At 29.1% G+C, this 23428-nt stretch overlaps 2 protein-coding genes across 6 annotated transcripts; one reads left to right on the top strand and one right to left on the bottom strand.

The window, feature by feature from the left end:
* Positions 1 to 11368, top strand: LOC132922153 (uncharacterized). The gene is made up of 3 exons (XM_060985507.1): positions 1 to 449; positions 7428 to 7782; positions 9858 to 11368. The coding sequence occupies exons 1-3, from the start codon at positions 243 to 245 to the stop codon at positions 10307 to 10309; spliced, it is 1014 nt and encodes a 337-aa protein (XP_060841490.1). The 5' UTR covers positions 1 to 242; the 3' UTR covers positions 10310 to 11368.
* A 2412-nt stretch (positions 11369 to 13780) lies between these two features.
* LOC132922776 (uncharacterized) lies at positions 13781 to 21783 on the bottom strand. 5 transcript variants are annotated; one of them, XM_060986466.1, is made up of 6 exons: positions 21682 to 21783; positions 20225 to 20631; positions 16743 to 16886; positions 14931 to 15054; positions 14757 to 14846; positions 13781 to 14619 (listed from the first exon to the last, which is right to left on the bottom strand). In XM_060986466.1, exons 2-6 carry the CDS (start codon positions 20573 to 20575, stop codon positions 14414 to 14416), a joined length of 915 nt encoding a protein of 304 aa, XP_060842449.1. In that variant the 5' UTR covers positions 20576 to 20631; positions 21682 to 21783; the 3' UTR covers positions 13781 to 14413. The 5 variants fall into 5 exon arrangements, with proteins under 5 accessions (XP_060842449.1, XP_060842450.1, XP_060842452.1 ...); XM_060986467.1 differs by lacking the exon at positions 21682 to 21783 and adding an exon at positions 21449 to 21673; XM_060986469.1 differs by lacking the exon at positions 21682 to 21783 and adding an exon at positions 21540 to 21673.
* Positions 21784 to 23428: the final 1645 nt, after the last annotated feature.

The raw sequence follows: 23428 nt of genomic DNA, 5'->3' as shown, positions 1-23428 counted from the left end.
AACTGATCTCGCAGCGTCCCGGCGCATCACACAACCTCGCGACCGTCGCAGCGTTCGATCGCCCTCCGCTCACAACCGTGGTATATAGACAGCACGCGATTTATCAACATTACACGCGACGTCATAAAATTATAACATTGTCGTGTACATGTGACGTTATTTATCGCACCCACACGAGGTCGGTCAATCTTGTGGTCTATAATTGCACAATATCATACGTCAAATCACATCAAACCGTCGTCATGTACGGCCGCCGCGATTCCGCGGTGTTGATGACCGCTTTGGTGCTGTTGACGTTGGCCGTAACTCGGGGCCAACCTACCTCCGATGCCCCCATATCACCGGAAAAAGCAGCATCCGACCAGTCAGCTGCTGATATTAACTCCGTCAACCCGACAGCTACCACATTTTCCAGATCCTACAATGGATCAGCTGAAAGCATGAAAAAAGTACGTATACATGCTGTTATATTTCGTAATAACTATTTAATATCCTGATGGGCGATGAAAACATCTGATTCTCTGTGCACGTGGTATCATAATTTTATGGATAGGAATTCACAGTTAAACCTCCAGGTAGTATATATATATACAATAAAAGTATACAATTGTTATAGGTTTATATAGGTACCTTAAGGTTAAATTTTAAATGATTTCAAAATTAATTTTTTTGATTTTTTCGTTGGTTACAAAAATATTTCTTCAATAGTATAATTTATATCCCACGTATTAATGAATATTGAGTTATTAATTGTAATTATTTGAACTATACGAATACTTTGAATACACTGCGTTTTAGGTCACTCGAATAACAAGATTAAACATCAACAGAAAACGCACGACTGTTGTTACATTATTATATTTACATTTATAGACTTTATACTATGCCTATATATTTTACAATATCTACGTTTATGTATTTAACCGTTAATCGATTTTCGAACGGATTACGTTTATATTTGAGTATGTGCGCACCGTGATAGAAGAAAAAAATTTACAATAATATGAACGTCGATTTATGTACATAATATTATTATGATTTATATAAAATACTGTGAGAAACACCTCAATGTGAGACCATTACCGAGCACAATACGACAATGGTGATCGGTATGGTTTTTTTTTAGGGTTTGAGTGAATTATCAACGATAATAAATATAATAATCCTTTAAATATTATCACGATTTACTTAGCAACAAACGGGTGCATGTATGTGACTTACCGGTGCTTTGTCATTACTGGGGTACAGAAAATTGAAGTATTTTCGAATTCGATGTATGAGAAAAACAGGAAATTGCTTTTAGGGTCTACGGTTTTTGATTTTTTAGACAAAATAATACATCAGCGGGTATTAAAACGATAACTGTAACATTAACGCCCACGGTTTATGAGCCCAATTAGTAATCTTCGTCCAGAACATTTTTATAATTTCATAGATAATATGATTTGTAAAAAAAAAAAAATGATAGAGACGACCGAATTGGCCGTTTCACGCGTAGGTAACTGTAGAAAAATATCAAAAGGAAATATTAAACCAGTTTAACAAGACTATGGTTTAAATTTACGCGTTGTTTAAGTGACTCACGCTGAGAAAATTGTTAAGTTATTTAAAACATCATGTGTCCGGTGTTATTTTCCAGTTTATTCTGAAAGATCATAATATCGATTCACCAACAAAAAATATATTGACGGTTGATGGAACAAACGTTAAAGTTGAACTTTTCCTTAGTTTTCCAATATATTATAGGAAATATAATAATATTGCGGTTTAACGAATAAGGGACATATATACAAAATAAATAATAATATTATTATAGTGACTGAACGTATTTCAGTAACACTATTCTCATAATAATATAGTCACGGGGAGCCCAGCCAGACATTATTGACAGTATAACGAATGACAAGAGTTATAATGTTCTACGGACAGTATCATTATTACTCGACGGTAATATTATATATAAATAAACGCTTTTTGTTTTGTGTCTTCATGTCATCAAATTGATGTTTCTACTATTCCATTTTATTTCATCGATATTACGAACTAGCAGGTTGTATTGTTCAATTTAGACTCCTCGAGAGTGAATTCGTTGAGTTAAAAAGTAACGAGAAACAAAAATAGAAAATTATTATAGTATCTGAAATAATTATAACAACGCTCTGCAATTGAAAATGAATGTATCGAACAGATTTTTTCACTTTAGTTTTCATCGATGCATTTTTGTTTTATTTTTAGATTGATAGACTTATTTTATGGACCGAGTTTTCACATTGTTATCAACCGATTATTAAACACTTTATTTATTTCATACAGTCATATCGGTTTGACAAACACAAATCCTCCATAATACGTACAAATACGAACGATTCCAACGGTATAGAAAATATAACATTATTGATGATACATAATACATATAATATTATTATTACATTGAAATCCGTTTTCTCGTCGTTATTCTTCTCGCAATAGAATACGGATCCGATCATTGATCGTATTTCGTACATATCGAAAGCGACATCGGCACTTTCATGTTACAAGTATAATTTCTAAAAAAAAAAAAAAAATACAACAATAATAACAATAACTCATGTATTATGACCAATTCAACAATAATAATAATATTGTAACCATTACGAACCATTACGATCGTTCCGCGCGGACTGTTCACACCATTCAAATATTTCAAATAGCATATACTAGCTGAAGAAGAGGCTAATTTTTTTTTTAGGAGGTATCGATTTTCTTTAAATATGTGTAGGCCTTAAAATTCGTTTTCTAACAAAAATTATATTATCAATTATTCACTTAAAGTGGAAAAAATGAAATCGGCATAATAATAATAATAAACAATTGTATTAAATTATAATATTTGTATTGTGTTGGTGAATTTTTTTCTACCATATTGAATTCAATTGTACATAATTTTTTATTTTGTTTTATTAATTTTTTTTATTGAGCTCGAAACCGTGATGTTTTATTTTGATGTTTTTTTTTCAAATCGTAAACGTAGGTTTATCGAGTTAACATAGATTTAACACAAACCTTTAAACAATTGTATTTTATTTTGTATTAATCAAGTTGTGTACCTTAGCTAGCACTTAAAATCGAATACTCGTACATAGCTCGTACTAGTCTAATTATAGTAAAATATCAAAATAAAATAAGTAGTTTCTTTCTTTTTTTTTAAAAAAAAGAAAACAAAGTAATTTAAATTTTATAATATTATCAAGATAATTTTCTAATCACTATAATGTACCTAACATAATCTAAACATTTATCTAATCTCATTTTGGCTTTCTTCGTCGTGGGAAACTCAGCAAACTATATTTTTGAATTTCACAGCAAATATTGATAGTTGAGATCTCTATAACTTTATATCTATGAATAATTATATTATTATATTTTATCTTTTTTATATTTATTAATTAATATTGAAATCGACTAAAACCATTGAGAACTGTGAGATCGTTGATATATTATTCTTTAAAGTAACTATAAATAATACTGAAATATACATACGAATCGTTTTATGCGTATTTATTTAGTAAATGGGTACATTAAAAATAAAATAATATTATTTTATGAGCGTAATGAATAAAAAGAAGTTTTTTTTTTATTAGTTATATTGATTTATTCATAAAATGTATTAAAAAAATATTTTTTTTCTGGATATTGATTACAATGGAGATGTATTTTATAAAATTAACTTATTAACTACATTTACTCTGAATAGATCAACTAGTGTTTCTCAATCAATGCCCCCGAATAAGTTCAAATGTGCCCCATAGTAGGTATATTACATAACACAAAATGTACAAAAATTGTTCACATGATTTATAAAATTTAATATATACGTATATACTTGATATAATTTTTTTACGGCAATTAAAAATAAGTTGCCTGTTATTGACATTTACCATTATAATATTTTATGCTATACTTTTTTCTTTATTATATTCTTATTTTACATTACCAATTAAAATTAAATATTATCCTTTATTCTTTATTTTTTTACTGTGTCACAAACAATGAAATATTTCAATAGTTTTCCGCCATAATACTAAGCATCACTAAGTAAGACACTTAGTTAAGATTATCATTAGAAATAATCACATGTGAGTAAAATAAAAACCATATTTCAACTATTCTCTATCATCATGTTACGTGTATGTCTTTAAAATATTAATATATACTATGTTTTTAACATTGCATTGCAAATTTAAATATATCTCAAGACCACATTAAAGATCCGGTCTTGTTATGTTATTGCTGTGGTCTTCAATAAACGATCGGTCCGAAACGATTTTCGCATAATATCGATTCTGAAATGTTATAATGCTAGAGGCATACTCATAAAATAATATGTCCCGGCAACGATGCGTTTCGAATTCGGACGGTCGAAGAAACGAAGTGTCGTGTGTTATCGTTTAACCTAAAAATTATAGATTTCAAATGATTTTTGTTCGCGAAATCTGGGTTGGAAAGTCACACACTCATGTGGTCGTATACAATACACAGTCGCAAATACGTGACCATAATGCCGGCGGCGGTGGCGAAGAGTGAATACTACTAGCCATACAACTACTATCCGATATATCGGCCGTTATTCAATTACAAATTGTACCTATATGTAACACCTCCAATAAATAGACACGTGTCGATTATTATTGTCGAGATCGATCACTACAGTGAGGAAGTCCGATTATAATATTAACGTGTATAGGTATCCATTATTATAACGTCGTGTTACAATTGATGTGCGTGCGTGTGTGTGATTTCGATTTTTGAGCAAAACAAAACAAATGACCGGAATAAAAAAAAAATGAAAACCGTCAACACACACACATATATATATATATACATAGCATTATAATTTCCTATCCGCTGTCGTCAAATCGATATTCTTGTAATTTTTCTCCACGTCCTAATCATATATATCTATTGATTTTTCTGTTTGAGTGTACGTAGTAAAATACGCGTGTCAGCTTTCTTCGGGTGATTCCTCTGACGACTCTTTTCGACGCTATGAACACGCGATCATAATAGACAACACATTATAACAAAATACATCATATTTCCAGGTGAATGAAAACTATCCAACGATCACGATGTCCCGCTGATCTGCTGCAAACACACGCGTCATAGGTATTCGGACGACAATGCGTGTTGCGACTGTCCTGAGCGTTTTTCTAAATGTTTTTGTCGATTATTACATTATTACATTGTTCATCTCACGGTCAAATACCGCAAGAAAAATATACGTAAACGATGAAACGCTTAATTGATTTTCCGTGTAAAAACCTTTCGAACACTCCACTAATTATTCTTCTCGAGACGTTACAACGTGATCACTGCAACGACCAAAATATTTATTGCCTAATGCAGCGGTTTCCAAACTTTTACGACCACAGCATACTTGAGAAATAATTTGTGTTTCACGGAACCCCCTTTTTTTAAATAATTTAAAATAATAATTTTTAATAATAAAAATAAACCAAATATAGTATAAAATAATTTTCTCAATAATCACATACATCTAGCGGAACCCATGAGATTGTCCCACGGAACCCTAAGGTTCCGCGGAACACACCGGGAAACGCTTCCCTAATGTATCGATGCCGATTATTATTTATTAATAAGATATACAATGAAATTGTGTACATAATTATTTGCATACACCTATTTATAGACTAGTTTTTTATGTATATTAACGTCAAATTTGGACGCTATTTTTTTATGAGTTCTCGACCCACTTGTACCAACGCATTCGTGGAACAGCGGTGCTTATTAAGTATTTTTGGTAAATAATTTGTTATCTTTGGATCATCTCTAAATGGTTTTTTCACGGTCGTTCTAAGACGTGTCACGATAATGAATAAAAACGTTTTTCGTTCAAACATTATAATTTATAGAAAAAAAAACTAAGTCGCATCGAAGTCTGGGAAGAACGACGACAAAGTTTTTCGTTTTGAGGTATATACGTGTCCGTTAACGATCGAAGCTATCTTATTATACAATATTGTAGTATCAATATTAAAATATTTACCTACACACATACGTTTAATGGAAATTATTTGGAACACCGATTCTTCTACATTATTATATTTATATTTATGCGTGCGAAAACTGAATCGTTAACAAATTCTTTAAATTGATGTCGTCCATAAATCGTGCGTTTGTGTGTATGTGTTCGATCATCATTATATTATTATTATGATCGAACGTACCTGTCACGTACCTATAATAATGCGTATCGTAAGGGGCGTTTGATTTTCCAATACTAAGGACAATCGGTGAAATGAAGCTGGACTGTGCGTGCATGTAGTGTGTCCTATGCGAGCTGTTATGAATTTCCAATAAATTCGATTCCGACAAAAATGAACAATGATCGTCGGCGTGCCGAGTTAACAGGTTTTCGCGACTGACAATTTGATTATTTCACACGACGATTATTGCGTTTGCGCGCGAACACTGTTGATCGAATTTTTTATTTATTTTCCGTCACCTAGGAATTTCTGTTTACTCGATTCTTTGATGTGGGGACCGTGTTATATATTGGGATATACATAATATTATACATGTTTACTGACAGATACTACAATATTGAATGAATATTTAAAACTTTAAAAATATTTTTCAAATTTTGAATGTTTATTTGCATTATTTGAAATATTATTTTAACAATAAGACCGCATTTATTAGACCGCATGATGCGGCTGGCCAATGAGAGCACCGTTCATCAAAACTGATACATTTATTATTATATATTTTTATATTTGTTTTATTATCATTATTATACTTATTATTCTGTAATTATTATCTTATTTAAATTTAATTATGTCATTGTATTAATTATTTTAAATTATGTATTATTGTATTATGTTAAACTGTTGAATAGGGCCCAGCCCGTTAACAAATAAATAAATAAATAAATAAATAAATAAAAATAATATAATTTATCATGCTAAAACATCCTCAGAGATTGGTGAACAAAATTGACTTTAACGGTGGTGCGTTTTTCTCTACATTAAAAACCAATTGTGAAGAAATGTCATACAAAATCTTTTATACTGCCAAAATATTGTTGCACCATAATATTCCATTTATTTACAGTTTTTGGATAATAGTTCGATACTCTACGATACATATTCTGGACGGTCGGAAAAGATCGATATTTTATTCAACCAACGTGAACAAAAAAATCAAATCTATTATTGTTTGGTTTTATAGGCCTAAACGCAGCTGCAGGCCGCCCCTTTAGCACTATATTATGTTACTACACAGTGCACAGTACATCCGATATATAATTTATATTATATTAATCGATAGACGTCGTCTCTTGTTATACTTTTTTTTTATATTATCGTGCCATTAATATATTATTGTTATTGTTAATATTGTGTTTTCACCACGATCATCGAATGTAGGCCATGTGGAAGAGGTGCGTGTCCAAGAACTACGTGACGTGTGCAAAACTGGCGCTGGTTCATCTGGTGGACCGTCTGGAGCGGGCCAACAACAGCTACTCGCTGGTGCCCGGCGTGACAGTTTCCAGCGAAAAGTACCACGATCGGACAGATGACGACAACAACGGTGGTGGAGACGTAGCTGCGCAAAGAAACACAGTCCGCGACTCGTCCGAGGCCTTTGACCGGTTGCTCGTCGACAAGTTGGGTCGATACTTTAGCACCCTTACGCTTAACGTCAAGCTGTTGGACGAAGCGACCGTTCAGTCGGTCCGAAAGTTAGGAGAGGCTGCTGCTGACGCGTCTATTCAATCGGGTATGTAACTTGTTTTATTTGTTGATGGTAGTCAAATTTCCTATACAAATTTTTGTCTGAAAACTCGAAAAATATTCAAGAAATTTTACTGCCTAGCTCCAAAAATTCTTAAAAGAGGTGATGATACACAATTTTAAAATACACCATTTCCATCTTATAATTTTTCCGGAATGGTTTTTATCTGTTTTACACTTTAAATTTAATTAAATTTTTATTTATTTTGTGAAATATTATGTCATTTGAACTGTTGTCTGTGTGTATACAATGTATTTGCATGTATGTTTATTTTTCAGTATTCAATCAAAAAAAAAAAAGTAACTTAATTACGTTGAAAAATAATACGACCGTGCTGGATTCCTGGTTTCTTAACATGTTTTAATATAATATAATTACCTAACTATAAATTAATTTACTATGTAAAAATAATTATTTTAACATCAATAATCGTGATAATCTATTATAATATCTATAACGAGGATATAAAAGGTTTTAAACTAGAGTTTAGTAACTTAAAACTGTACAAGGTATTCTAAATCTATGTTTTAAAACCTAAAACAAACATTTTGATTTAAAATTATTAAAAACTAAGCATTTTTATTATTTTTCTGGTTTTTAGAAAATAAAACATTTTAAAATATTATATACGGTTATAAAATAAAATAAATTAAATTAAGATAAGTGGAAAATAAATGTAATATACCTAATGTAAAAAAACGGGTATTTTTTAAGTACCTGTGCATTCCAACGAAATACCTACAATAGGTATAGTCACTGTTAATTTAAACGTAAATTAATTCAATTATGAACCACGCTCGCCATTTACGGATACTATCGCTTGACATAGTAATAGGTAGTTAATTGGATTATAATCCAACAAAATCGCGATTCTATTTGTACAATAGATTGAAAGATTTTATACAGAGCTATCAGAATGATTGATTTTTGAAAGAAATACATTAGGAGTTTCTATTAGTACAATTATGGAAGATTACGTGGTTTTTGCAATGTTTGTAGAACCCATCAAAATATTGTGTTAAATTCTTAAATAAAGTCACTATATTGAAACAACTCGATTTCCATCAATCAACATAATATAGAGTCTTTCACAAATATATATATATATATTACATTCGTGTTATTCCGTTTGTGCAACATAGTCGCGATTATTTTTAACGTAAAAGGAAGTCGGTTGACCGAAAAAAAAATCAGAGCCAGCTGACTCCAGTAGGTCATATAATATTATCGTAGTACTATTAATTATGATATCATTGTAAAATTAAGTAATTATACAAACAAAATTGTAAATCGTTTTTAGAAATCAAACCTTCACATGACAACAAATTTAACCAAACAAACAAAAGTGTAAAATTTGTAAATAACGTTATAAACTGCTGCAGATGTCGTGTATTAATATTTACGCGTTACTAAATAAAAACAACTTATTCGGCAAATTATATTTATGGCGATTAAATAAGTGAAAATATTATGTACGATCACGAATTCGAGGACGAATTTTCTGGCAGAGAACTACTTTTGTACACATATTCCAGGAAACGAGAGTAGAGTCGTAATAATGTAATAATTTGATCTTGCTTTTTTTTTGTAAAGAAAACAATTTCGTTGTATTTAGAATCTATATCGTCTTCATTTTGTCCACCCAATTAAATATTATTGTATCCGAGTTATTCGCATCAAAAAATCAAATTAAAAAATATTGTTTTCCGTCGTTAGAACCAGGACCAAAGTAAATTATATAAAAGAAACTCGAAGTTTGTTCTTGGCTTTTGAAGTGTTTATAAGTTATATTTGAGGTGCATATATTACTCAAAAAACGCATAAGTCAAATGACGTATTTATTTCCTTTTTTAAATTCGAGCTAAAAACACTGCACGACTGCTGTATACACACATTAAACAAAGTGTGATCAATAATATATTATTAATACATATAAATATTATAGTATAATATACGTGATTTGTGAAAATAATATTACGATTGTGTACGCGTACTGCTGACATGTAAACCGGTAATGACGATAACATTTATATAACATCCTGGCGGGATGCTGTTCGCAGGCAGGGGCAAGAAGCAGAAGTACGCGCAGTCCATCCTGCTGGCCGGATGGGTGACCGGGGCCATGCTGCTGGCGCTCGGCATGAAGGCGATCGCCGTGCTCGCTGGCAAGGCACTGATGACGGCGCTGATGTCGCTGCTGTTGTCCGGTCTCGCGTCGTTCCGCGGCGGCGGACACTCCGAGCCGAAGAGCACCACTTACGAGATCGTCACCAAACCGGTGTACTCGCACTCGCACTCGACGGCCGAAGACACGCACGCCGCCGGCAGTCAGAACAACCCCACTTACAGGCGGTCCATCGGTAGCGGAGCTGCGGGCGGTAGCGGCGGCGTCGTGGGGCTGCAACACGTGCCGGCCCCGTCGTCGGCCGAGGACGCCGACCACGTCGTGTACCGCATACACACTTCCGACAAGACGCCAATTTACATACCCATCATAGACCGCCGCCGCTGATCACTATATTTTATAACACACCACCTCCCCACCACTATCCACCCAGCCAACTCGTGTTTAACTTATGTGTATTTATTATTATTATTATTATATTGTTTATACGCCGATGGCAATTCTAATTTATTTATATTATTGTATGTCATTATTATTATTATTTATTAACCGTTTTATAATTTTTATTTATATAATATAATTTATACCGTAATACCATGCTGTTTTACGTTAATTTATATTTATAATATACAATATATACCTATTATATACGACATACCTATGCGGAAAAGAAATAAAACGTTAGTTATTTTTTTATTTTGTACGTTTTCGCGAATATCGATTCTGTGTGATTTTTTTAATCTATATATAAAAGTCTATGAAATATTACACCATAAACAGCTTTTATAGATTTTTCAAATACGTAAGTCATTATTGTTTTTAATGATCGACTATAATACTGACTATAATATTTCTGCAAGCTCATTTTTTTATAATGTGAACTACTGTTAAACAAATAGATTTAAACAACGAATGTTGATTATGCTATTCTATCATTAAATATCTATAATATTATATTAATAACTAAACACACACACAAACATCTATAAATTCTAACAAGGTATATTTGTATTTTTCAAAGAATTATTTATTTTTATATTTAAAGTGATGAGAAAAAATTATTAAATTATAGATACCTGATAAATTATATAAACCTCTTTGCATAGTTTTGTTGTACAATACATAATTTAACATCACAGTATAATATTTTTATATATTATTCTAATAATCATGTTTAAACGATTTGATGGATATTGTAAGTTTTAAGAAAACTTAATCTATTATTAATTAAAAAATATATATATTATAATAAACTCACGCATAATCGAACCATATAACAAAGTGTATTTGTGTAAATATACTTATAGTATAATTTAAAAAACAATACAATAATGTATAAATTAATTCGATTGGAAATAGTTAGACTCCCACGCAATAATCAATAAACTATTTTAATGTAAAAACTAAATAATTAATATAAAATATAGTACAATATTATGACCATTGGATTGATTACTTTATAATTTATATGTATTGCTATTTTTAACTGAGATAATTATAATAAAATAACATTTTGTCAAAAACCTAAATTTAGCCTTTTGGTATGATCATACGTTTTTCTAAACGATTCAGATGTTTTAAAAGTAAACTTATATGATTTTATTTTAATAATTTGTATTTAAAGTTATACGTATATGAATTTATTAACTGGCCAATAAGTATACTTAATACATTAGATATTATAGTGTTATACTCATATATATTTGTATCAATACATTTAATTTCGTAGAGAGATTCAAGTCTCTATGATTTTATTATTTTTTTTTTTAACTACAATAATCGTCATTTTTCATTATCCCATTTTGTCAACATTTGAAAATTTAAATATTTATGAATATATTTTTCATATATATTCTTGATATTTTAGAAATTTCTGTTAGTAAAACAAATTAAAAAGCTGTGTAACATTTTTAAAAGTTTTTGATATAAAAACAAAAATGTTATAATGTAAAATGTCTATAAATAACAAAAAAAAAATAAAAAATATAACATGATGTCTAATTAGTAATTACTGCAGAACAAGCTAGCCATATTTTATTAAAAACGATTACTCAAACTGTAAGTAACTGTATAAATAAAATTAACATTTCTAAAATAAATATCGAATACATGATTCGGCTATTTCATACAAATAACTGTATTATATCTGACAGTCTCTACGGTCAATGTTAATTGGCTAGTCTACCATAAATCACACAGAATCCTAGTTAAATCATCACTGGATCTGTATTTATTTATATGGGTATCGCTTACTGAATTTTTTTATTTATCACCTAACTTAAAACAAAAAATGTTTTTAAACACTATAGATTTTAGGAAAACATATAAAATTAAGTAAAAAAAATAAAAGACTGCACATTAAAAAAAAATTTTATAACGTTTAAAAAGTTAAATATTATAATACAATATTTAAGAAAGTTGGCAAATGGGTGTCGTACGTCTCTGCTGCATAATATTATATAGTTGTTGAATAGATATTTCATATTTGAATTAATGATATAATCTCATTGCATACAAAATATAATTCTGAATGGAAACGGTTTATCAGTCTTTCACAAATACTTTTATGATATACTTTTTGACATTTTTGTTAGATTAATTAATTTAACTATTATTAGCATTATCTTTCAATTTTTGTCAAAAACATTGTATATTTTATTATTATTATTTAATTAATATAATAATATATATTCTATTTACATAATTATTATATCATTGTTATTAACTTTTGAGTTGATACTAAATTAATATCAAATAGTGTAGATAGGTTCATAGTATAAATTATTTTTAATACCTTAATATTAAACTATTTTAATAATGTTATAGCGAATATAAAAATGCATAATATATGTAAACGTTTTAAGTCCTCACGAATAATGTTTTTAAATTATAATAATATAATTAACAACGTCATTCATCATTAAAAATTTGAATATGAAATTTCGTCCAAAATTGAACTTCAATTATCCACTTAAAAATGAATATGATATTTACTCATCGGAAGAAAATTTTGCATAGACATTTTTATTTTTATTTTTTTTTTTATGCATGTCTGTAAATAACTTAATAAAAGTCAAAATATATTGTTATATATGTAGGAAAAATGTATTGAAAATGTCAATTATTTAGTTGATTTAAAAATTATTCATTTTATGATACATCAAAGAAACAAAATGTATTTTTCTAAAAACCAGTTTTGTGTTAATTTTTCCTTAATTTTTGTTTATTTTGAAAAATACTGAGAATTTTTAATTTTAACCTGTTTAAAATAAAACTGAATCCAATTAACTATAAGAAAATACCCTCAAAGTTAAAGATTTAAGCATTTAACTATTGATCGTGTACATTTTAAATAATACTGTATAATATAATATGTAGATTTTAAAATCAATACAATCAAAAATATTGTCTATTAATACCAATTTATGTACCTATATTGCCTATATAATGCGCCTTTATAATATTGTATATTTTATTATTTTCATAACAATTTTACAAGATAATAGATTAGTTACTGAGAACTCGATTTTATTCACTTATCTTAGTGTAATATAGTATATTATTTAGTATTTACAATATAAAAATACATATTATTATGATTCCCAGAACACTATCCAATCAATTGATATTACCATATTTAATGAATATTATAGTATACTATTAAATACATTTATTCATGTTAATATATTTGATATGTCTTACATTAAACTGTATTTCTAACAAAATATTATTGTCTATATTATTTTTTTGGAATATTAGGAGTAACATCTATACAAAACTAAGAAATAAGTCTAGTGTATATCAGATGGCACACACCTATTGTTAAAAAAAAAGGATTCAATATTTTGGTAATACTGCTTCAATAACTTCATAATATCACATTTTAATAGTAAACATTTAATACATAACAATAATATATTGTTAAAATCATTATTTAAACATAATGGCTGAAGTGCAACATTCTCGTTTCAAAAGAGTATGTTATTCATTGAGATTTATACAAGAGCATAAATACAACATTTACATTGATACATTCACCACGAAAAAATTATGTCAAAGTTTAGACCAACCAAAAACAAAACGTATTTTTAACGTGCATGTAACTGATTTTTCAAAAACAAGTTACTAAGAGCTATGTTCGATACAATAATACAATAATTTTTAAGACTTAAGAATACAACAGTCGTTTTTAATATGTATTGTATATACTATATAATATAAATTATATAAAACGCAATACGTATCGATCAGTCGCGTATGTATAATATAGTTAAAATAATACCGTGTCGGGTCCTCCGATTGATTGGACGTACATAAACATAAAATATAGTCACAAAAAATGATGGCGAAAATTTACTGTGAAAACTCACGAAACTATAATAATTACATTACCTACGGCAATATTCGAACACAGCTTATATATATTTATTTTCTTTTGTGACGTTTAAACAGTATTTGAGCGTATAGTCTGTTAGGGTCGCTGCGGCATTTTTATTCTCCGTGTCTGGTTATGAATTCTAATTTTTTCTTGTTGGCGGGCAAAAAATATTGGTTCATGTGCACATTGTTGGGGTACTGTCCGTTTACGTTTCCTTTCGGGTAGTAATTGGCCACTACGATTATCCGACCAGACCTGCTGCACGCTTTTCCGATGCCCAACTCTTTCGTGTTCGACCATACGAGTTGCGTGAAAGGACCTATATTTGTGTGTATATATATATATATATATATATATAGTGTTAATAGTTTATATCTTGATATATATTTTTTCGCCATTTGAAACTATTAATATGTTTGTTAAAATATAAACGAAACGCAAATCAACGGTATTTACCCGAATTTATGTTGGCTGAGTACATTTTTGGATTCTTTCTTGGCTTGTAAGCTCTTGAAGACGAATACCATTCACGGACCACGTCCTTCCCTATGGTTCAGTTAAAGAAATATGGAAAAAAAATATTTATTTTTCCCTGGCCATAACTTAATGTGTTGCGACGAAAACATTTACCTTCAATTTCGGTTGTCGTCGGTTTTCGGCAGAACAGATTCTGTCCGTAATTTATTTTGTTCTGATAAGCAAACGTTTCTGTATGCGCTAAATGATTGGCCCAGTTCTGCGCTTCTTCACATAACTATAAAAGCCGAATTGTTAATGTTAAGCGACAGAATACATCGATATTATAGTAATTAGTAAGCACAACATAGATATTTAGTATTTTGCGAGTATCACAATATATATAATAATAATTATGAACTTTATTAAAAATGTGTAGGATATTTTTAAATATAATATTATAATCCTAAATCATTGATGCATCAAACAATTTACGAATAATAAGTCTCGAAACATCTACTGTAGTGTAGGATCTATATAGTCGTATGCTATACATATTGTCTACAGAAAAACAAACATAATATTGTTGTTTTTAATCACATAAATGTTCCATTAGTCATAATATTTTTAGAACATATTCAAGTGATTTTGCATATTTTAAGCTTTTTAAGGATATTAAGTTCCTAACCTTAATCATTAATGTTTCTAAATCCTGATGATTGTCTTCTTGCGAGGTGTTTAATGGATATGCAATTATTTCTATAGTATTATTATAATTTTTATAACGTATATATATTGTTATTTCGATTTTGAATATTCGTGTAGTTACCATTTTTAATTTCGATTTACTTTTGTAGGGCGTGTCCTCGTGGAAAATCACGGTGCGTGTGAAATTAAATCACATTTAAGCGAATTAAATTATAACAAAACGGATTTCCACGAAATGAGATAGCAATTCGAACCACGCTTATATTATAATAACAACAGTAAAGTAATAAATAAAATTTTCGATCATGATGGTTGTGTAATTAAACTAAGACGGATAACAATTTAAATATTTATTTTTTAAATTACATTAATCTAATTTTAGAAAGAATAATAATATATATTATAATATTTAATTTAATAAAGTACTTAATACTTTATTTTCATGTTCTTGTATTATAATTTATGCTAATTGTCATATTATTCTTATAAAAATAAGAATTTGAGTTTTGGGACAAATAACTATATTTTTATAACACTGTGCAAACATCACACCTATTAACTAAAATTAATATAATCAAATATTATACAAATGCAGTAGAACCTTCTTAATCTAATTGGGGCTTTAGGTAGATCGGTTTAATGGAAGTCTGGATTAAATATATAAATAGTGTTAGGCAAAGAAAGGAAAACGCGAATGATAATATGTAATTAGTATTTAATCGCGGTATAATAGCAATAATATGTGGAAAATTCGTGAAACTTGTTTTTAGTAGGTATTATTTTAGAATAAAATAAACATGAAAATAGCCTTAAACGGCTGTACGGATTAAGCGAAGTTTGGTCTAATGTGGTCTGATTTAATGAAGTTCCACAGTATTTAGTATCCTAAGAAATGGAAATAATAATATTTGTTATGTTATAATTACCTATAAACCATGAAACACTATAATAATATCACTATAAGACTAAAGCGTAAAAAAAATTATTTTTCTTTTTCGACTTAATTAATCATAACACAATATATCGAGAAATCATATTTTTTTATATGTTTGTCAACATTTCAATTTGATTTATAATCAATTAATTAATTATTATAATTGCATTAAAAGATACATTATAAACTTTTACATCTATTATTGGGGATGTTTTAATACTAAACTTAAGTATTTTAACAAAAACAAGACGCTTTGTCGCTTTACCTGTGATTTATGAAATATTGGGTATTTTGTTTGTTTCTTAATGTATTAACGTATACCCGCCCCCAATATAACGACTCACGTGTGGACTCAAGACCAATTCGGTTGACCTATGAAAGTGTCTGTAGAAGTTGTGCCAAAACAAACAGTTTTTAACGAAATCGCTGGGCGTCCAGTAGTTGACAAACTTGTGGTCCCTGTTGCTCCGGATCTTGTTCCCGAGTACCTGCGTAAAAAGAAAACAATTATTATATTATATATTACAAATACTAGCAAGCAGAGGGTCGACGGTGGCGAATTTGCGTTGAGGTATGTATTATCTTACACGTTATAATATATTTTATAAATAGAGGTCTCCGCGTTTTTTACCATGATTGCTTTCGGTCATGAACATTATACCCTTAAGGTCAGTGTATAATATATTACAATAATAATAATAATAATTATATAATATGATGATAATAATATTCAGTGTGTGTGTATATATATATGCATAGGTAGTTTTAATCGCCGAGAACCTTGCGCCACACGTGATTTATGGGGACGGTGTGGCGCCGCCACTCTCCCCAATCCACTGCACCTCGTAACAGCTGAATAATAATATTAAAGGTAAGGAGATTATACGGAAAAACAGATAAGGACGAACGTCAAGCCGATAAAGTTACGACACGCTATTTCGACCAGTCGTTCACCGTCGGTTGGACGAGTATACGGGACGTCGTGCTAAAAACGAATAAACCTAAATCGTCTTTTGCACAGTAGAATACAATATTAGTATGGTTTACTTGTGCAGCGCTCAGAGGGATAATTTACTCGTAAAACGGAAAGCATTCGAACGTTTGCCGGGTATTCGAAGTATTGTTAACACCCAGCGATGAATACATAAGGATAAAATCTAATGATCCATCTGCGTATATTATTTTATCGTCAAAAAAATGTGATACAGAAAATATGATACCTTCTCTCGGTATCTCTAAATGAAATTAAAAAGCTCGTAGGGCCTACAAATTGTAAACAACGATCGATAAAAAGCGGTACGTAATTTTCGGTTTTAAATAGATACGCGGTAGCTGGAAGTACTCTTTATGCGCTCGACGTCAAAACGTTTAGATAATACATTTCGTCAGACTTAAATATATTAATATTACGACGTATAAAGTTAGCGTTTCTATTCTATAAATACGATCGTAAGGTTCTCGAATTCAGAGTTTCTATTTTTTAAATTTTCTTCGTCAGTAAAGTGATAATTATTCTTAAAGACTTTTTTTTTTATACATTTTAATAAATGAGTCTTTAAAATGTAGGATTTAAAGTTTTTTTAATTTTACGTTTTATTCCAATATTATATATTTTGTAAAATGGACTGTTAGATAATACTTAAAAATTCGAACCACACGATAATAGAAATTATAGCATTCATTAATATGTAGTAAAAAGATCCACTGAAGTATCCGCCAATAATAATATGATTTTCCACGTACTAAAATACAAATAGATGGCTCCTCTATGTCGTGAGACCTTGAATTTTTCGCACTTATTTGCAGCAAACGAAAAAGTTGGCTATAATAACAACAAATAAAATATACATAACATAATATATAAAACTACACGTACCTATTATATTATAATATTATCCATTTGCGCACGCGATCCCGACGCAGTTCATGACGCTTTACAGGAGCTCGCACGCGTGGGCCATAACATTATCATAGTCGACGTGTTAATTTTTTGTTTTTTTTTCGTTCTTATCTAAAACTACTTTGTAATACAACGCGTATTATTATTAGTAGTAGTATACTGTTTAAATAGGATAGTTATTTGTTTATTTTTTTTTTTTTTTTATTTACACGCATATAGATTGTGTTTCATTTTGAAATATTTATTATACTCTTGATGTTTGATTTTAGTGTGTATTTTTTTCCTCGTTACTTATAATGACATGTATCCATCAACCTAGCTACCTACAGAATTTTTATTATATCTCAACGTGTTATAAAACCATTTCCAAATTACATTTAGTCATTCGTATTTTCTATTTACGATTCACGTGTACGATATTTTCGAGAACGATTTTACGTTTCTTGTGCATTTTTATAATATTTTATACCTATACATTTTTATGGTTTTGTTTTTTGATTACAACAATATTTCAAGCTCAGACGTGATACCTTAAGTGCTGCTTGGGAACTTTGAGGTATAGAATTATATCTTATCGAATTATTATCGAATTACTTTGATTTAATACAATGCACAAACTTTTTTTTGAACGATTTTCATATAACAGTTTTACCTATCTACTCTTAATCATTCATTCGAAATCGATCACATAGAGGTAAATGAGAAAAATAATAATTCGCATAAGGAATTAAGGATAATGAAAAATGTATCATCCTGTATAATATTCTGACGCATGTTTATACAATATATATCATACTTTATACACGACATTGAAATGTTTTAATTTACCTATATGGTTGGCATGCAAAAGCAATGTAAATAAAAACGCTTCTTATTTTTACTATTGCATGACTAAAGTATAGATTTTAGGCAAACTTTTTTGATATGATTTCGTGAGTCGTTAAACCAGCGGCTATTATTTTTGTTTCCGGGTTAAGGTCTTAAGGAACAAGGATATTCAAGTAAATTACCACCGTATACGAATCTCGGTTTTTGAATAAATCTACATGTACGATATAATATGCTATATTCAAATCTGTACAAATAACCAATTACCTTATAATAAATACAATATTGTTCTTTTATATTATCAATGACTTATCATAAATGTATTCATTTTGAATATGGATGTATAAGTAGCATACCATATTATGTAGGTTATAACTTATAAAAAAATATATACTCTTTATGTTGATTTACAAATAATATTAATACAGTAATATAATATACATTAATGCTATTTAGCTAAATTTAACTATCATTAGGATGATAAGATGTGCAAAATTTCAAATAAAAAGCTGGTGGTTCTAAAGCACTTATATTTTATTCAATTATGTGACCGTAGATTATGAAAATGTTTTAATTGCTTATTAAAATATTTTTTCAGTGCAACAATAATAGTATACGTACTACGAGAGCAGTTGCGTAGTTGTTTTATCGTTTTTTTTTTTACTTTAATATAGTCACTACACATTAAACGTTATTACTTTGTTAAATTGGACGTTCATGATTTATAAAAATTGCATTTTTAACCAGGATGGTATGAAAAATTGACATTATTTAGTAATATTAAAAATGTTCACTGAATCGTATATTTTTATGTTCTGATATAACATGTTTTAGATTTTAAAATATTTTAGAACGCATGAGTACATTTTTACAGATCATAATATTGTCTGTACCATAGTTAATCATTGTCTGGTGTATGGCAGATCGTAACTTGTAATGTGATCACATCGGCAAGAAAAAATTATTTTTCTCATTATATTTGTCAGTTTTCATATATATCAACACTAATAAATTTCCATACACTGATTATCCACTTATTACTTACCCATCTAACGGACAAGTGTCTATAAATACTTAGTGCCAACTCATATTATTTACTTTTTGCATTATCCTCGGCAATTGATCCATCGTCACTTTGGTCCGGGTTTGGGGCAGCGACGATGTTTGATTAGCAGTTGCGATCCACGGCTTGATGGCCTCACAGGTCTGCACCAAACACCGGATGTATTTGACCGTTTCCGCGTTGTCTCTGCGTTTGTCTGGTGTCCAATAGCGGCCATTGTGCGCGACTGGCGACGGCCCTGTGGTCCTGATCGGCCTTAGCTGTAGCGCATCCATTGCTAACATTTTCCGGCCAACGTCTACTAGGGCGGCTGAGTATCCGGCATCGGAAGGTGAACCGGAACCATCGCCGCTGCCACCCCCACCAGCCGCCCCACGAATGTTCATTATGAATTGAACACGGGTGTCTCATGCACATCTGATTTTCTCTATTGTCGGCATGACTGAAAACGTGAATACTTTGATAAATAATAAACAAATATCATCGAAAATTATTAGCGTGTACGTACGGTGAACGGTTTAACATTACGTCAAATTTATTAATTTTTATGAATTAGAAAAAAAAATGAATCGTTAGTTTTTTAAATTTAATTTAAAGTTTTTAATTATTACTCATAATCATTTTATGAAATATAGTAAACATAGGTACATATCATATAATATATAAACTTCGATTATTGATTTTAATTATTTACCAACAACAATTAATGTTTATATGATTGGATTACAACGAAATTTCAACACAGATATTATCGCGTGTACCAGTATTGCGTGTTTATAAATTGAAGAAAAAAAATCTCTAAAACATAAAACACTTTAAATTGCGAAGGATTAAAATTATATTTCTTGAAATATTGAACTCATTATAAATGTGAACAATAGACAGATCATTTTAGAAGTATGAATATTTTTTTAAACTTACCGAAAAACCCAGTGTCATTTATGAAAATAAAATCAACAGTATTATATTGTTTTTTAAACAATACATAACTGAGCAGGGACTATGTCAAATCGATTTCCCTTTAATTAGGTCTTATGTCAATTACACATTGAGATGATAAGACAACTGACAGTCGATTGTCCATTCAAGTCTACAAATTGTATCTAAGTGCCGTTTGAAATTTTAAACAATAATAAACAATTTTAGCTTTAAGTAAGTCGTTATATTGTAATAAAAATAATAATAATCACTAGAAATTATCGATAAGAATAATATCGGTATAATATCATTAATTAATTTACTAAAATTTTATAATATACTTCAATATCGTTGTAGTGCACACCCGGCGCGACTTATCCTGTCCAACATTACGGAGTGTTAACAAAAGTATAATAAATAAATAAAATTTACCACGATTATTCTTATCATTATCATTCATACAATAATGAAAAAGTAGAATTAATTTAATGAAATAAAAAATTCCACAAGTCAGATGTGATATTGTGTAAAAAAAATTTTGTTATGGTTATTAGGTTTAATATTATTATCGTACCTCCGATTGTTTGACGCAGTACAACACGACTGACCGCGTTGAAAAGTCGACGTGCGCCGCGTGGCGTGAATTCGCGAATGAGCCAGTCACGACTATGACAATAGTGTTGTAATAATAATAATAGACTGCGCCCGTCGCGTTTCAAAAAAACGGCCGATATCAAAGCGTACAACCTTACGAAAGGGGTGGTAAAAGGGTTAAACCCACGTGTTTATTCTTTTTCAACACAATAATGTAAGTGTAAGTAGTTAAATTATATAACCCTAAGTACAAAATAAAAAAAAAACGTTATGTTAGCGTTGTTCGTTCGACGACGACGACAACAAAGTTTGATATATTATATTCTTACGTGACTGCGTTCAGACTAATTTTACTAATCAGCATAATAATATACACTATTGAGTTAAAGTACAATATGAGAAGTTATTTCGTATTTTATTACAAAACAACCGTATTTGAAATTTTTTCATTAGATTTATCATAAAAAGCACATACAACAATAAAATAAAATCACCGTAAATTCAATTTTATTTTATATTTTTATTGTTTTTTTTTTTTTTTTTTTTTTGTCAAACCGAGACTCATACGTTATAACTTTATGACGATGCATTACGGTTGTATTCCTATTCATATGTATACATTCGTGCGCAATCCCTACTTAATATATTAGTATATTACATTTATATCGTTATACTGTTAACTTACAAATATACTACTTATTTAATAATACTTAATACTAAAAGAATACAAGTATTTTATACTTTATAATTACAAAATTGTTTGAACGAGTAACGAAAGACAATATATATTTTGAAAAAAAATTAAACATTTTTTTTTTCAGATTTAAATTATCTAGTCAAAATTATTGATCAAATTTGTTCATTTTTACTGGTAAGCCTTATACTTAAAATAATTTTTTAATTCAATTTGAAAATAAATAAATTACAACAATATTATAATACATTATCCTATATATTATAGTACATAATACTAACACTCTTTTTTTCAAACATTATCTTTGTTTTAAGAGTGCGTTGGTAAAAGAGAATAATCAAAGTATGTGACTTATTTCATGAAACAAAAAAATGTCTTATTTCTTAATAACTATCATATTTTCCATACATAATTTAAAATAAGTAAGAAAAAAATACAAAAATTAAATATTTTTATAATAAAAATTACGTAAAAATGATTTACTACAGCATGCTGAGGTAATAAAAAAAAGGCCAAATTAACTAAATTCTTTAACTCACGCACCTCAAATATGATATTAAATAATACTGACATGATATAAATATAATAATGATATTGGAAAGACAAACTATTATTTTTACCATACACTTAACATTGTTTATGTACTAACACCCTTAATGAAATTAAAAAAATAAAGTATACTAAACTATAACATTTCATATTTTATATTAAATTTCAATTACAATTATTAAGGATAAAATAAATTCAAACAAGTAGAAAAATAATAAAATATTTAGTATAGGTAGTACTATAGTAGGTAGGTATATATTTTTCACTGTGGAACGTGAACATAGGAAAAATTATGACGAAATAAGATATTATATGAAGAATAATGATTTTAGTTATTTTGAAGTATCTTAAACATATTATTTGTGGGGACTTGAAACTTAACGTATTTTATTATTTATGATATTGGACTGCATACGTAGAATATACATTTTCAAAGTGTTTTTACAAGTATTAAGCTATTACATACTTATACCACGTTATATTG

Source organism: Rhopalosiphum padi, chromosome 2, assembly GCF_020882245.1.
Source record: "Rhopalosiphum padi isolate XX-2018 chromosome 2, ASM2088224v1, whole genome shotgun sequence".
Taxonomy (NCBI): domain Eukaryota; kingdom Metazoa; phylum Arthropoda; class Insecta; order Hemiptera; family Aphididae; genus Rhopalosiphum; species Rhopalosiphum padi.
Note: the sequence above shows the minus strand (reverse complement) of the source record. Positions and strands in the feature narration are given on the sequence as shown.